Raw genomic sequence first — 14,200 nt, forward strand, 5'->3', positions numbered from 1 at the left:
TTTTTCTGATTATACCATGTATGTGTAATTTATATATGTCCGATTACAGATTGATAAGTATGCTGTGTGAGATAGCAACCTAATGTATTTAGGCAGCATAGATAAATAAAGTATTTCTCTCTCTCGAGAAAGTGGTATTTGCTCGAGGCACCCCTGGCATATGCTTGAGGCACTCCAGGACCCCCAAAACCCTCTTTAGGAACCGCTGGAATACATGGAGTGGTTAAAAAAATCTTACTAAAAATTGTACAAAAACCATTCATTGTACACCTACGTTCCGCTAGAAATTACAGGAATTCATTAGGTCTAAGTAAAACAAGAAACAATTTTATTTAAAAATATGGTGGATCGATTTTAATATAACTATATAAAAAAGTATATATAAGCATATAACAAAACGAGAAATTAGAAGGCTTATTACAAAGGTATGTAAAAGTATTAAATATTGTTAAACCATTAGAATTTCGTTTTACTTAGCCTTCATGAAACCCTGTAAAGTGGGACGAAACGTTGGTTTATAATGAATAGTTTTTGTACTATTTTGAGTTATCTTCTACGAACGCTACGCATTTAAGTTTTATATCTTTGTAACTAAATTCATTACATATATGCTTCATAATTTTTCAGGAACATGTTCTTATTACATATCAGTAACCACTGAACTCAGGAACCACAGAATTAAAATGAGATAAAATCTCATAAATTATTCATTCATATTTGGTCTTAAGTGAGTCTCACTCAAGCTTTCCACCAATAATAATATATTTATTAATAAATAATCGTGCAAGCCCTTACCTACACGCTGTTAAGAGTGTTCTTATGGCAGCTGTCACCGAAAACAAGTCCTCAAGTGTTGGATAATTTCGTGACGGTATTAGACAACTTCGTGATATCAGGAGTGGAGGCAACACTTCAAAGTCAACGGTACCGCAATGGGCCAAGTTCAACATGAACGTGAACTTCAAAAGGAAACAAGTAGTCGTGAAAAAATGAAATATCGATGGTCCAATAACCGGCTGACCATAATTTGCAAATTGAATTTGACCAAGTTTGGTGAATTCAAATTATACTTGTTAATAATCGGACTTAAGATAATGAGAAAACAAGACGGTAATTACCATAACACATTAACATATGAAGAGCTCCGGATCAAAATGCATTATGTCCATTTTTTGACGAAATTCATTTTGTACTCGAATAGGTTATAATGTTTAGCTAAAAATCTAACTCTGAACAAAAGACTAAAAAACTTGTTTTAGTTTTGTTTCGTGTTCCAAAGATATTATCGCATTTCTATAGTGTGGGTCACTCAATAAACTCTCCCAAAACGCTGTTAAAAAAAAAACCACATTCTGCGGCATGACCTATAGAATTAGTCAAATACAAAATATATGTGATATGCAGAAGTTAACTATTAACTTTCCATATCTTTCATCTGTTTTTTTAATAAATAGTTTCCAAATGTTACTATACTAACAAATTGTTGCTTTATTTGAATGTTTTGTTTTTTTTTATTATATAGCTTTACTAATCATCTTTTATCTTTTTATAACATATTTTTTATCTGTTTTTTTAATATGCATCTGATACTTCCAACTTATACTTAATTTAATTATTATATCATTAATAGTTTTATTATATGAATTTACAAAACCTTTGAACATCAATTCAATTTTGTATAATTTCTTTTGTTCACTATATTATCATTATTGTATCTATTCTTTTATTTTTTTTGCATTTTATCTTTATATATTTTTATACAATTTCCCGCCCGTTCTTATATATTATCATTTAATATCCACATATATTTAATATATATTTATGTTTTCTAAAATTATCTTACTTTAATATCACTTTATATTTTTTTTCTTTTAAATTTAATGTAACTTGTTAACCGTCAAATTCCCCCACTCTTCTATTTTGTTTATGCCTTGCATCCACCTCAAGCTTTCGGTCATTCTGAAACGTGGGTGTCATATTTTATTTATCAATTTGCTTTTTTCTTGACCTTCATTTTCTTCTCATTCCCCTTCTTTTCCGTCTTTTAGTGTGAACTGTATTTCTCTTTTATCTACTTTTTATTATTTATTATTTCCGTTTTCATTAATTGTCTAATACATTTTTGTAAATCTTGTTTGTTTTTACTTTTCACAATATATCCTATTTTTTTTATTAATATAAGGCAATCCACAGCGAAGGTGAAGTTTGTCTTGTTACCTACAGGTGACTAACCCCTATAGATGGGGAATCAAGTTTTACATTTTATGGGACCGCCACTTAACGAAAAAAGTGAACGCCCCTGGCTGTATTCGAACCGGCGCTGGCAGCATATCTCAAACTGATTGACCTGTGCTTAACCATCTGAGCTACGGACGGCCACATTCTGTTTTTATTTTCTTAAATATACTTTGTTTATTTTTTTATATAGGATTTCACATATTTTAAATCATTTTTAGCCATAACGTAGTTTACTTTTATTTCATGTTATATATTCGCTTACGTTGTTACATTATTTTAGTTGATTATATTTTTTTTAGCACTGACGGAGCCAAATGGAACGAAACACGTTGGCTCACAATAGATAGTTTAATTACTATTTGAGTTATTTTACCACACCCAGACCATCTTCCTCTTATGTAAAAATTATATTCAATTTCTATCCAAATCTCTTTAATATTTCATTAATTTGGCCTGTTAATTATTCTTCAACAAACCGTCAGATAATAATCGAGAATTAAAAAAAAAAAAATATTTTAACAAAAAACTAAGTCACTGTATATTTAAGTGATTTACCAATTTACCAAAAATTTAAAAGAGAGGACAAAATATATTTATATTCGGGCCTCCTCATGTTGACTATCTACTAGAGATTTTTTCCCCTTTTCCTGATTGCAATAGTAAAAATACATAAATAAAAATTCAATAAAATATTATTTTATTACATTTATTATCTTAATACCTGAAAAATTACATGAATTGATATTTATTATAAAAAAACTTAGTAATTATAGTATCTTTTGTTTATAGTGGTATTAAATCGTGGTATTTTTAAATTATTAATAATCAATCACATTGATTAAGGAAAAATATTCTTTGAACCTCATTAAACTACAATCGTGAAAAATAAAACTATATAAAAATATTTTTTTTAATTAGTTTCATTTTCAAATAACTTTGTTATATACATTTTATGTATAATAATGGCGACGTTTCGGCCTTATTTTATAAATTTCACATTATTAAACTTCTTTTCCTCATTTCTTCAATAATTAAAAGGAAAAAAGAAAAACAATCATCATTTTAGTTTATAAAAAATTGTTTTAAAAGTAATATATGTTTTTTATATATAATTTTTAAATGTAATGTTAATTAACATAATGCAGATACATAGGCTCAAGAATTTATTCTTAAATTCTGACGAATACTTATTGTACCGTTTTATTTTTGCGATAATGGGTTTAGGGAGGCACTAAGAGTATTAGGCTTCAATCATTTTAATGGATAGTTAATTATATAATGATATATAATTAGTAATTAGGAAAATACAAGGGATTATATACGAAACCTACCTCCACTGTTTACTGGCTCGTTTATAGAATAGATTTGGTTTAGATCCAAATAGAGCAGCTCAGTTCTCGGCGTACATTTTCCTTCATTAACTTCCTGAATTCCACGATAGTCCAGTTAGGACTATCTATATCAGTTCGTACAGCTGTGATGATAAAAGTCACAAGCATGGTCATCACGGAAAGATAGTCCCAAAATCTTCGGAATTTTTGCAAAATACAATATTGCGAGTAATGAATATTAAATTATTTAAATATATATAATACCGATTACTAGAGAGAACACTAAACACATCACCCTCGTATGAGATGAAACTGTGTGTGAAGATTTCAACATGGTTGAATAGAAAACGTTGTTTCAAATAATATCTAAGTTCAGCCTGAAAGATATTAGTTCCGAAACATTATAATGTCTGTAATGTTGTTTTTTAAGTTTACAACTGAACCTCAAAAGATTTTTAAATAGAACTAAAAAATTTTAAATGGGCCAAGCGTATGAAATCATGAGATTCATTAGATAGTATTTCATAAGGCAATTAATAATAATAACAGGAACATTGAAATGAATAGTTATTAAAAAAAAAAACGTTAATTTTTTTTTTCGTACCACCTTCATGAAATAAGTTTTTGAATACATACATATAGGAATTATATGTATATGTGGTAGTTTGTAATTCCTACGATTACCTTGTGTTATTTTAAGGTGATGTGCAGGGTCCAGGTGGTGTTTTGGTGGCTTATGCCAGTTGAATTATTGGAACGGGGAGGGGCCCTTCCGCTGGTTAGATTGTGAATAAGTCGACTTTAGACATTAGAATCCAAAACCCTTCCCTCGTCGAGGACATCTATATACTATATACTCCCCAATAGTGGGGAGTTGAAGATCTTCTCGGAGGACACTGCTCTTGTCCCTCTGTCCCTCTTTGCATGGTCCCTCGGACGATCTTTCGGAGGACAGAGCTTCCAGGGGTTCTGCAGTCTGTTCAGTATGGTTTTGTAGAGGTGTCTCATAAATGGGACACCATGAAGCTAAGTTGATTTATAGATTCTAAGTTTCAGGCGCAGTGAGAGTTGCGGTGATGTGAGCAAGTGGTGCAGATTATAAGATTTGAGGCGAGCTGGCTTGAGTCTCTCCTTGGTATGATCGGAGAAAGTAAGGTGTCATTGAAAAACGACGTGAAAAAAAGGCAATCCTTCCCCGCCGGACCCGCCTCGCTAAGACCCCCGGGGAGAGACGGTCCTATATCACTTTAGAAATATTAGTTTAAAACGAGAAGAGGAAACTTTAAGATAGTTTAATCGAGCAATATTTAAAAAGCGACTGAAGCTATATTTAACTATTAATCTTCTATTGGTACAACTATGGAATGAACAGGAAGTAAGAATTATTCACACTACAACAGAGACAAGCTGACGGGTTTTATTACATATATAGGTCAGTTTTTAATAACTTCTTATACAGATAAAATCTTAATTTTACTGAAGGCTTTCGAAAGACCGAAATCAAATGAAATGACCCTAATAAGAAACTAAAAAGATATACTCTAGGATATTCAGAATTTGCGGAAAAGATACGATTTAAATCCCCCAAGAAATGAGAACATTAACCAAAACAAGTTAAAAAGATACTAATAAGATCTCATTATTTGGTACTATAATAGTTAAAAAAAAATTTAAAACATCCGAAAAGAAAATGAAAAAGTTTAAAAGAACCGTTAGATATGCACCCTTTTAGATAATTTTCTTATGCGTTTAGTTTTCAGAATTAAATACGTAACAGGTTTGTAAATATTCAATAAATTTTGTTAACAACTTCTCTTCTCTAATAATATTTTATTTTTATAGTTCTTAGAAATGAATAAGATTACTGGGCAAAATATTCCTCATAATTAGACACAACATACTTCAAAAAGTATTTGCACCAGTGCTTATTGGTAGGAGAAGGCAAAGAGGCACAATAAAATTAAATAAATCTAACTAAATAGGCAGTATAAGGTAATATATAAACGTGATATATGTAATAATAAAGAATAAAATATACGATAAGATAAACAAATCTTAATAAGTGATCGGAAACATATAAAAATCAGGAGAAAAGTAAATTGTTCAAGAGAAAAAAAAATATAAAAACTAAAAATCGAATAATAATACACAAAATAAATTCCACCTCACATCACTAATAATATGGTAATAGTTACATAAAATATGCATGCTGGATACTGTAAAAGTACATCATGTAAGAGCAATCTCAGACTCACTGTACATCTTAAAGTCCTTGGGGTAATAGTAGTCAATGGTGTAGTCCGAAGATTCGGACACTGAGCCGTGAAAAACGATGAGTTTCTTCTTCATGCTGAGCACAGACTGAACCAGCACGGATATTAATATAACTCTCATTGCAGCCAGCCACGAGTAGAGGCCGTTCTGCCCATTATACATACGTATATGTCTGTGAATCTTTGTATGTGTATACAAATGTAGACATATTTACTTAATGAGTACTGATGATACATAACTCTAGTACCTAAGTGTATCTCATAGTTAAGTTAAACAAAATACAAAATACTTTCTGTAACTATAACAGAATTATTCTGTAACAACTTTTCTTTTTTTCAATAACACGAATTTCGCAAAATTTGATCTTCAAAAAATCTTCAATAAAAAATAATAATAATTTAACCATGAAAATAGTTGTTTTTACGATTTTCTTTAAACTGTCGAAAAATATAGATCACCCAAACGGATTCAGGAAAATTTTGGGCAATGAATTATTGTGCACAGTTGCTTCAGACAAGATGTAATATTGCTAACGTACTAACATGTTATAACTCATTACATGCACGTTCACATTCAGTAGACAACATAGCACATTCAATCTCCTGGTTATTATTACCCTTATAATTAAGAAGAACTATTTAAATACTTCTATAATAAAAAAAAAGATACATATGTATAGAAGTATCTTATTAAATATTTTTGACATTAGATATGGTTTACTTACATTAGGAATTTTCGTGTAAACTCCCTATTAATGTCTTTATTTCAAACATATTTTTCATCATCGTTTAGGGGCTCTTTTCCTATCTTCCAGATCAACAATCCTATCAATAGTTACAACTAGGGATAGGATTTTTATGTGCTAAAAAATCCAAAATATGTGCTAATAAATTGTCAAATATTTAAAATAATATGCATTTATAAATTTTGTATTACTCAAGAATATAAATTACTAATTGATTAGTAATTTCATAACTTAAAAAAAGTTACATAAATATGTATTTATTATATATTACATGAATAATATTTTAAAGAAATTATGTTAAAATATGTACAAAAAAATGTACTTAGAGAAAACATAGCTGTTCAATAACAAGACAATAATTAGTAATTGTAATTAAACTAATTGATTGATAATTAATCAGAATGAATTATAAACAAATTATAAATGGAAATAAAGAATAATCCTTATTAAAAAGGAAAAGAAAAAAAAACTTTAGAAAAATATTTAAAACTTTGAAAGAAATCAATTATTCAGCAGGGTCAGTTACAAGATTATTGCAGATTAAATGCATTTTTAAATTTTCAAATAAAAATCTTCGTCGGTTTGACCGCAGAATGGACTTGTACCGGCTAAAAAATCTTTCAACATCTACCGATGTTATAGGGGCATACTTAAATGAAGCTTTTTCCATTGCATCTAGTTCGGTATTCTGCATCACCTGGGGGGCTGTGTCATCATTTGTTATAATAAGGAATAAGACCCTTGCTCTTTTTAATTGATTCTGAGAAATTCTCGATGTAATTCTGTGTGAAAATTTATTATTGTCACTGCTTTTTAATTTGTGTTGAAATATGAAGATATAGAATTTTTACGCAATATTTATGATAAATGATAAATTTCACTTTTAAGTTTCTTGCGTTCTCTTTAATTTTACGTTATTGCTGCGAAAAATGTATTTACAATTGAAAAAATAATTTAATGAAATATGTGATTCAGGACAAAATAACTAAAAATATGTTAAAAATAACAAATATTTCAGAAAATATGCGATTTACAACAAAATATGTAAAAAAGGCCAAATATTCAAAAATATTTGTAATAAAAATGGCTTCTTTTGCCCAGAAATGTCTTGAAACATCTATAGTTGGTAAGGAATCGCAGATATCATGGTCAGGTAAAAATATGTGAAAACATAAAAATCTTATCCCTAGTTATAACTTACTTCTCTTAATCTAAGTTAAGGATTGCAGTAGTGCATCCAGTACAGTCTACATTATAAAATAATTTAATTTAACATAAAATGTTGAATTATGGATACAAACCAAAAGAATGTTGTACCCACTGATAACATTATTGACCCAAAATATGGAGAGAAAATCCTAAAACGTTGATAACAAATACGTATGAAATAAATACATTAACAGAAAGGAGTTTTGACAAATGTACCTAATATTGATCTATCAAATAAAAGAGCTGAGGAATTCTATTTTTCCAGTATTTTTTAAAAAATAACAATCAAATTCACGTGAGAGGAAATAATTCGACGTTTTTAATAAATTTATTGCTACATTGTTCAGTGTCTCCCAAGACCCTACAGAGTTCCTTCTTGAAATACACTCCATTTTTCTAAATTAAAAATTAGGTTAAGTGTTTGGCTCAAAACAGTTACATACCTACAAATGAGCAGGTTATGATACACCCGCAAACACAATACCGTCAAAGAGATTTTCCTATTTTCGAATCATGAACATTTCATGCTTTAAGAAAGTTTCATAATTTGAATATATGATTGATTATCTCATGGAATGAATTGAAATTCCAAGATGCTCATCCACCGAATGGATATTTAAACATTTCTCCCCTTATATCTAACATCTCCATCGATTATAGTTGGACCCTGAAGACTTGGTCGTGCCTTGCATGACCTACCCTCAACTGAGGGTGAAGGTCTCCCCGACCTCCAAACACACTAACTCCTTCACCTGACCCATCCGTCGCTCGATTCACAAGAGGACATGCCGAGCTCAAAGTAGAAACGTTTAATAGGTAAATAGGTTTTAAAATGAGGTTCAAGTGCGGCATAGCTTTTAATTATACTTTCCAAACAAAGAAAATAATTTTAAATAAAACTTAAAATAATTTACTTGAAAAATACTTCTTTCAAATATACATTTTTCCAATTCTCATTACCATTTATAAGGGATAACTTGGTATAAGGAAAACAATTACATAACTTGTCCAACGAAGTGTGAGGCATCAACGAACATTGTCAGTTACAGCAACATTTTAAGCATGGAGCATAAACTGCTCTTTTTTTTTTTTAATTATTTGTTTAAGGTTTTATTAATCTAAACTATTAATATTATCATAGGGACGTCAGAACATGGAGGTCTAGGTTCTTGAGCAATGTATTTTCTAATGTTTCTTGATATGGGTTTTTTTGTAGGGTGGGTTCGTCACTCCCACGCCAATTTTTTGTGAGTACCACCCATTGGCTAACGGGCCTCACAAATACCCGGAGGGAGTTTTGCATTATTTTATGCTTGAAAATATCCCAGATGGAACCGGGATTCGATCTGACAACCTTTGGGTTGGTAGACGGGCGCGTTTCCACGCTGCTACCACTGCCCCCTATTTCTATGTATCATAGTATAGTCTAAATATGTTCACGGTAAAAAAATATTTCATGTTTATGAATTGTTTGTTCCACAATTTCCATGTTTAGTTTTCATCTTATCTAAGCGTTTCAAAGTCCCCTGAGTCCAAAAAACCTTCTTAAGGCCAATGGTCTGAGTGTCAGTGTAGTGTCAGGGGTTATACCCATTATTCTTAAACACGTGCATCGGAAAGATCAATTTTCTTAATTATTTTTATGATTTGCAGGTGCATTGCTCCCTAATCCTGTGTAATGAATCGGGTACCGGAATGTAGAAAAGTATTTCTGTAATTTACCGAAGTAGGCAAAAATTTTCAATAAATGTAAAGATATAAAGAAAAGATAATTTTATTTTCGCAAAATCTAACATTGTATTATATTACGTATAAGTTATTTGAAAGGCAAATTATATCTTCAACAAAACGAAAACATTCATTGAAATCGGACCAGTATCAATAAAAATGACACATTTAACGTTGTATGACAGATAAAATGAATTTCACACGCATTCTCAAGCAAGCAAACCAGTTCAATTTTTAATAATTTTTAGAATATCGGAAGACTAGAGTATTATTAGTTAATAATACCAAAAGTACTATATTTATTATACACCAACGTTTCAGTGCTTCATCAGGGCTATGCGGAACAAGATACAAACGTTGTTAAGATGAAAATATTAAAACATAGTAGTGTGAAAAGGTTTTACAAAAAAATATATTAGCATCATAATAAAAATAAACTTAAAATGTCTCTTATATAAATATCTCTTAATTATATAAAAAGTGTTTAGTGATGTGATCATATATGAACACCCTGTAATATTTTATTTTACATCTAAGGTAGAATAATAAAAGTGGTTCATAAAAAATAGAGTTGTTTCATTACATTGAGTTATAATTAGACAAATGGAGTAGGAGGCACCGTACACATAATGTTACCTTTTATATTACTTTTTCATATAACCGAATGTTCTTATAGTCTTACCATACTAAACAATAACTGTATCTACTTTTTCTTTTCCTTGTTGAAGCCCTGCAGTATAGGATGAAACCTTGATGTACAACATATAACAAAAGGAAGTCTGAGTGTACACGCTAAATATTTAAAAATTATCTACCTTTTTCTCTAAAATAAACTCAGTTCTTTAGCAATATAGTTCTTATAAAGTTCATTAAACTTATGGGCCCATTATTAACCCATTATTGGGCCAAAATGTCAATTTTAAATAAATAAAAAAAAAAATGTTTCAAGTCACACTGATATTACCCAGAGAAGTTTCCCATAGCTATTACACCCACTTCACGTACATAAAGTTTGTTTGGCAAATAAAAGTTAATTTTTATTTCCTCTAGTCAAAAAAGTGTAACAGATCAACATTTTAACTCTCAACACGATATTATTTCATATTATTTTTTTGTAGTAATTTTCAAAAACAGGATATACTAGCTTTTGATAGAAAACTCCTCATATAATTTAATTTTAGGTGTATATTTCTAAGTATAGGTAGAAATATATTTGCTATTGATTTAATAAACAGTTATCTTCAATAAATCAATAGCAAATATATTTCTAAGTATAGGTAAAATATACTAGACACGATAAACAGCACGTAGGATTGAGTAAGTAAAGAACATTATAAGACTCTCATCTCATTCCTAGTCACACGCATCGTAATCCTGTAACTTCGGTGTACATCAGGTTCGCGAACGGTTTCATCAAAATTATGTTTTCTAGATAATTATCAGGAACATTTTTCTGAAACTGCCTATGTATCTATATACCATGAGCATAACTAACATTTTTATTACGATAGAAAAGAAATTAAATGAGTGAATCTCGGAAGGCTGAAAAAATATCGGGCCATACCAAACCTAGAAAATTGAACAATTTATTTTTTTGTAATACAATTTAATAAATAGGAAGGCACAATAACAATAAGACTTTCTCACTAATATAACAGCTTTTGGTGTGATTGGGCGCAGTAATACACAACATCAGTTACAATAAATAAAAAGAGGGAAGATATTCCCTCTAAAGAAAGGAAAAAAATAAAACAGAGAATATTAAGGTTTATTAGATGAAAGTATCATTAGACCAAGAAAGGATTACAGGATGAAATATACATATCATAGTATCTGAGACAAATCCGTTTTTAAATATTATATATATAACTTTAATTAAAAGGATTTTCTTCCTTAAGACATTCGAATAAATTGTTATTTAAATATGGTTAGGAAGATTTTGGTTTATATTGTAATAATCAAGCACCAAACATATTTTTAAGATGAAATTGTCTTGAATTGTTTTGGTATGCAACTTCAAAGCAGCTAAAGATATATAACAGAATTTGGTTTATCTCCTTAATCGTCAATTGTTTATATCTCAGTCCATATTACTAATTCCTCTTTTTTTTATACGCATTATTAAACACATCTTACAAGGAGGAAGAGATAAGGGGCTACCTGTAATCACCGATTTCAATGAACCTTCTTTGGTGATAGTAGGTCGAAAAATATTAAACACGTGTTCGAGGGTTCTTCCCAGTGCTCTCTAGGAGACAAGAAATACAAATTTTAAATAACGTTAGGATATTTTTGTATTATCGTACACCACCTTTACTTAATGTAAATATACGAAATTAAAAATTATTATATACCAATCTTTTTTTTTTTTTCTTTTGTTTTCGTGTAGAATTGTATTAAATGGATTTTTTTTTTAATTTTTAAAAATACAAAAACCTTAAGTAACTTTTAGAAAAAATAAATTCAGAATCATTGTTAACGCTTTTTAAACCCCTATAAAAATATTCATATAGATCAAAATTAGATATTTTTTGTTTTGATTTTTTCTGTACCGATATCCCTCGTTCACGAAATAAATTCATAACTCCTCAGAATGTGAATAACGTAACTATAACTGTTGGAAAACTGAATTTCTGTTCTTTCAACACATATAAATATATTATAAATTTTATAAATATATTATAATCTTTATAGAAAAATCAATTTGTAATTAAGAAAAACTCGTTATTTCAATCATCCAGTTCTGAATTGTTTACGAAGGTTCGGTTTGTACAATTTAGCATAGTTTAGGCTATAAAGTCCTACGTTTCGTGTAGATTAGTGGGGTCATATTACACATATAGCAGTATTTGTAATTTTCGAAAACAAAAAAAAAAATCGAAGGCCTCAGTAAGTCGATAATTCTGAACCAACAATTTCTATATATTAAAGACTATGAAAATTCGTATTAAAACAAAATATTGAGGTTCAAAAAAAAAAATTCACAAATATCAATGAATTATCTTCATAAAAAATATGTTATCCCACTTTGCTAAACAATCGGTCTAAATTATTTCTTGCACTATATTATGGTAGTTCATACTGTATATTATGGAATAGTGCGATGATACTATACTAATCGATTTAATTTCGAATATACTTCAATAAAACTTGAAAATAAACACCTATAATCTAGTAAAGAAATAATTTTATGAATAATTTTTTTTTAAGAAATGATAAGCAATATCATCTCAATGAATTATAACGGACAATATAACATAAAAATAATAACTGTTCCCATTATCGCTAGTATGACCAAATATACTACAACACGGAAAGACTTCTAATCAGGTCTTTATATCATGATACTAATCAATAAGCGATCGGGAGTTGTCAGACCACGCAGTTCATTGCCCACAGAACAATCAATAATATTTATAATTAGTTAAAATCAAACAGTTATGAAAACATATAAAAGTATTTATACCAAAATATAATTAAAATACTGATACACGATAAATCTATTACTTTTCATTTATGTCCATGTAATTGTTTTTCATTAAGGAAAATAAAAAAAAAAATGAATAACTAAAAATCAAGTATGCATTTATATGATTGTCTAAACATTTTTTATAATAAAAAATAGGTATATTTTATTTTATTTATCATATATTTATGAAAATTAAGTTCGTGCGATTTCAGTAGTCTTATTTCTAAACACTGATTAAATTAATTGATAGTTCAGTGAGCAAAAAAAACTCTGGAGTCGGGAAGGGCTAATATAAGAGATTATCATTCAGATATCTTAAATCTCAAACAGTTGGTGATTAAGCAATAATTGGGATAAATGATATAATGGGCTTATGTAATATTATTAGAACTCGTACCTGGAAGAATAATGAAGGTTTCACCCATCACACGATTATCCACGTCTTCCACTGATACCGTTTCAGTTTCGTCCACATCTTCTAATTCATCCTCTTTTTCATCATCTACATCACCAATAGATTCAGCTTCACTTTCTTCTTTATTTTCCAGTTCATCATTAGTATTTTCTTGAACATCCACTTCTTCATTGGTATTTTCTTGATCACCCACTTCTACATTGGTATTTTCTTGATCATCTAATTCTTCAGTGGTGTTCTCAACATCATCACCGCTTTTTCCTTCGGCCCCTTCAGTTTGTTCTTCCGTTTCCTCGTCCACATTCTCAGAAGTGGCATTGTCCTCACTGGACTCTTCACTAGCTTTCGGTTTCATTTCTAACGGACGACTGACTGGGGTCTCTGACCATTCGCGTGATCGGGTACCAATCATTTTTACTATCTAAACAGGGAATCTAAAATAAGGTCATGATTATGGTCAGTGTGTCACAGTGAGCACGACAGCTCCGAGTCGATCGCGCCAGTGTCCAGATCAAAGGGATTCCTCATGTTCATTTAAATAATTAAACTGATGTTCTCAATAAACAACTACAAGAAAGGTAAATTGTATTACCAGCACTATAATTATTTATGAAATTGGTGAATAACCACATCTTCTTTATTTAAATAGTTTATTTCGTTTAGGGGTTATCTCCCATCTTCAGGTTACTGGAAAACAAATTGAACAAAATTTAACATATGCTTACAACATTACTACTATACCACATTATTCATTAAACTATTTACCTGATTAAATTTTTTATATATAATAT

General features: G+C 29.6%; 1 protein-coding gene across 1 annotated transcript in view; it reads right to left on the minus strand.

Annotated features, from left to right (window-relative positions):
• The window catches only part of LOC106682216 (tetraspanin-1), a 153,384-nt gene extending 139,548 nt beyond the window's left edge, over positions 1–13,836 (minus strand). The window contains exon 1 of the mRNA XM_014422951.3: positions 13,392–13,836. Within this exon, the coding sequence (XP_014278437.1) occupies positions 13,392–13,821 (430 nt within the window). The 5' untranslated portion in view covers positions 13,822–13,836. The remainder of the gene's footprint in view (positions 1–13,391) is intronic.
• Between the last annotated feature and the right edge of the window lie 364 nt (positions 13,837–14,200).

This window comes from Halyomorpha halys, unplaced genomic scaffold (assembly GCF_000696795.3).
Source record: "Halyomorpha halys isolate HHAL.00 unplaced genomic scaffold, Hhal_1.1 Scaffold396.1, whole genome shotgun sequence".
In the NCBI taxonomy this organism is placed as follows: Eukaryota; Metazoa; Arthropoda; class Insecta; order Hemiptera; family Pentatomidae; genus Halyomorpha; species Halyomorpha halys.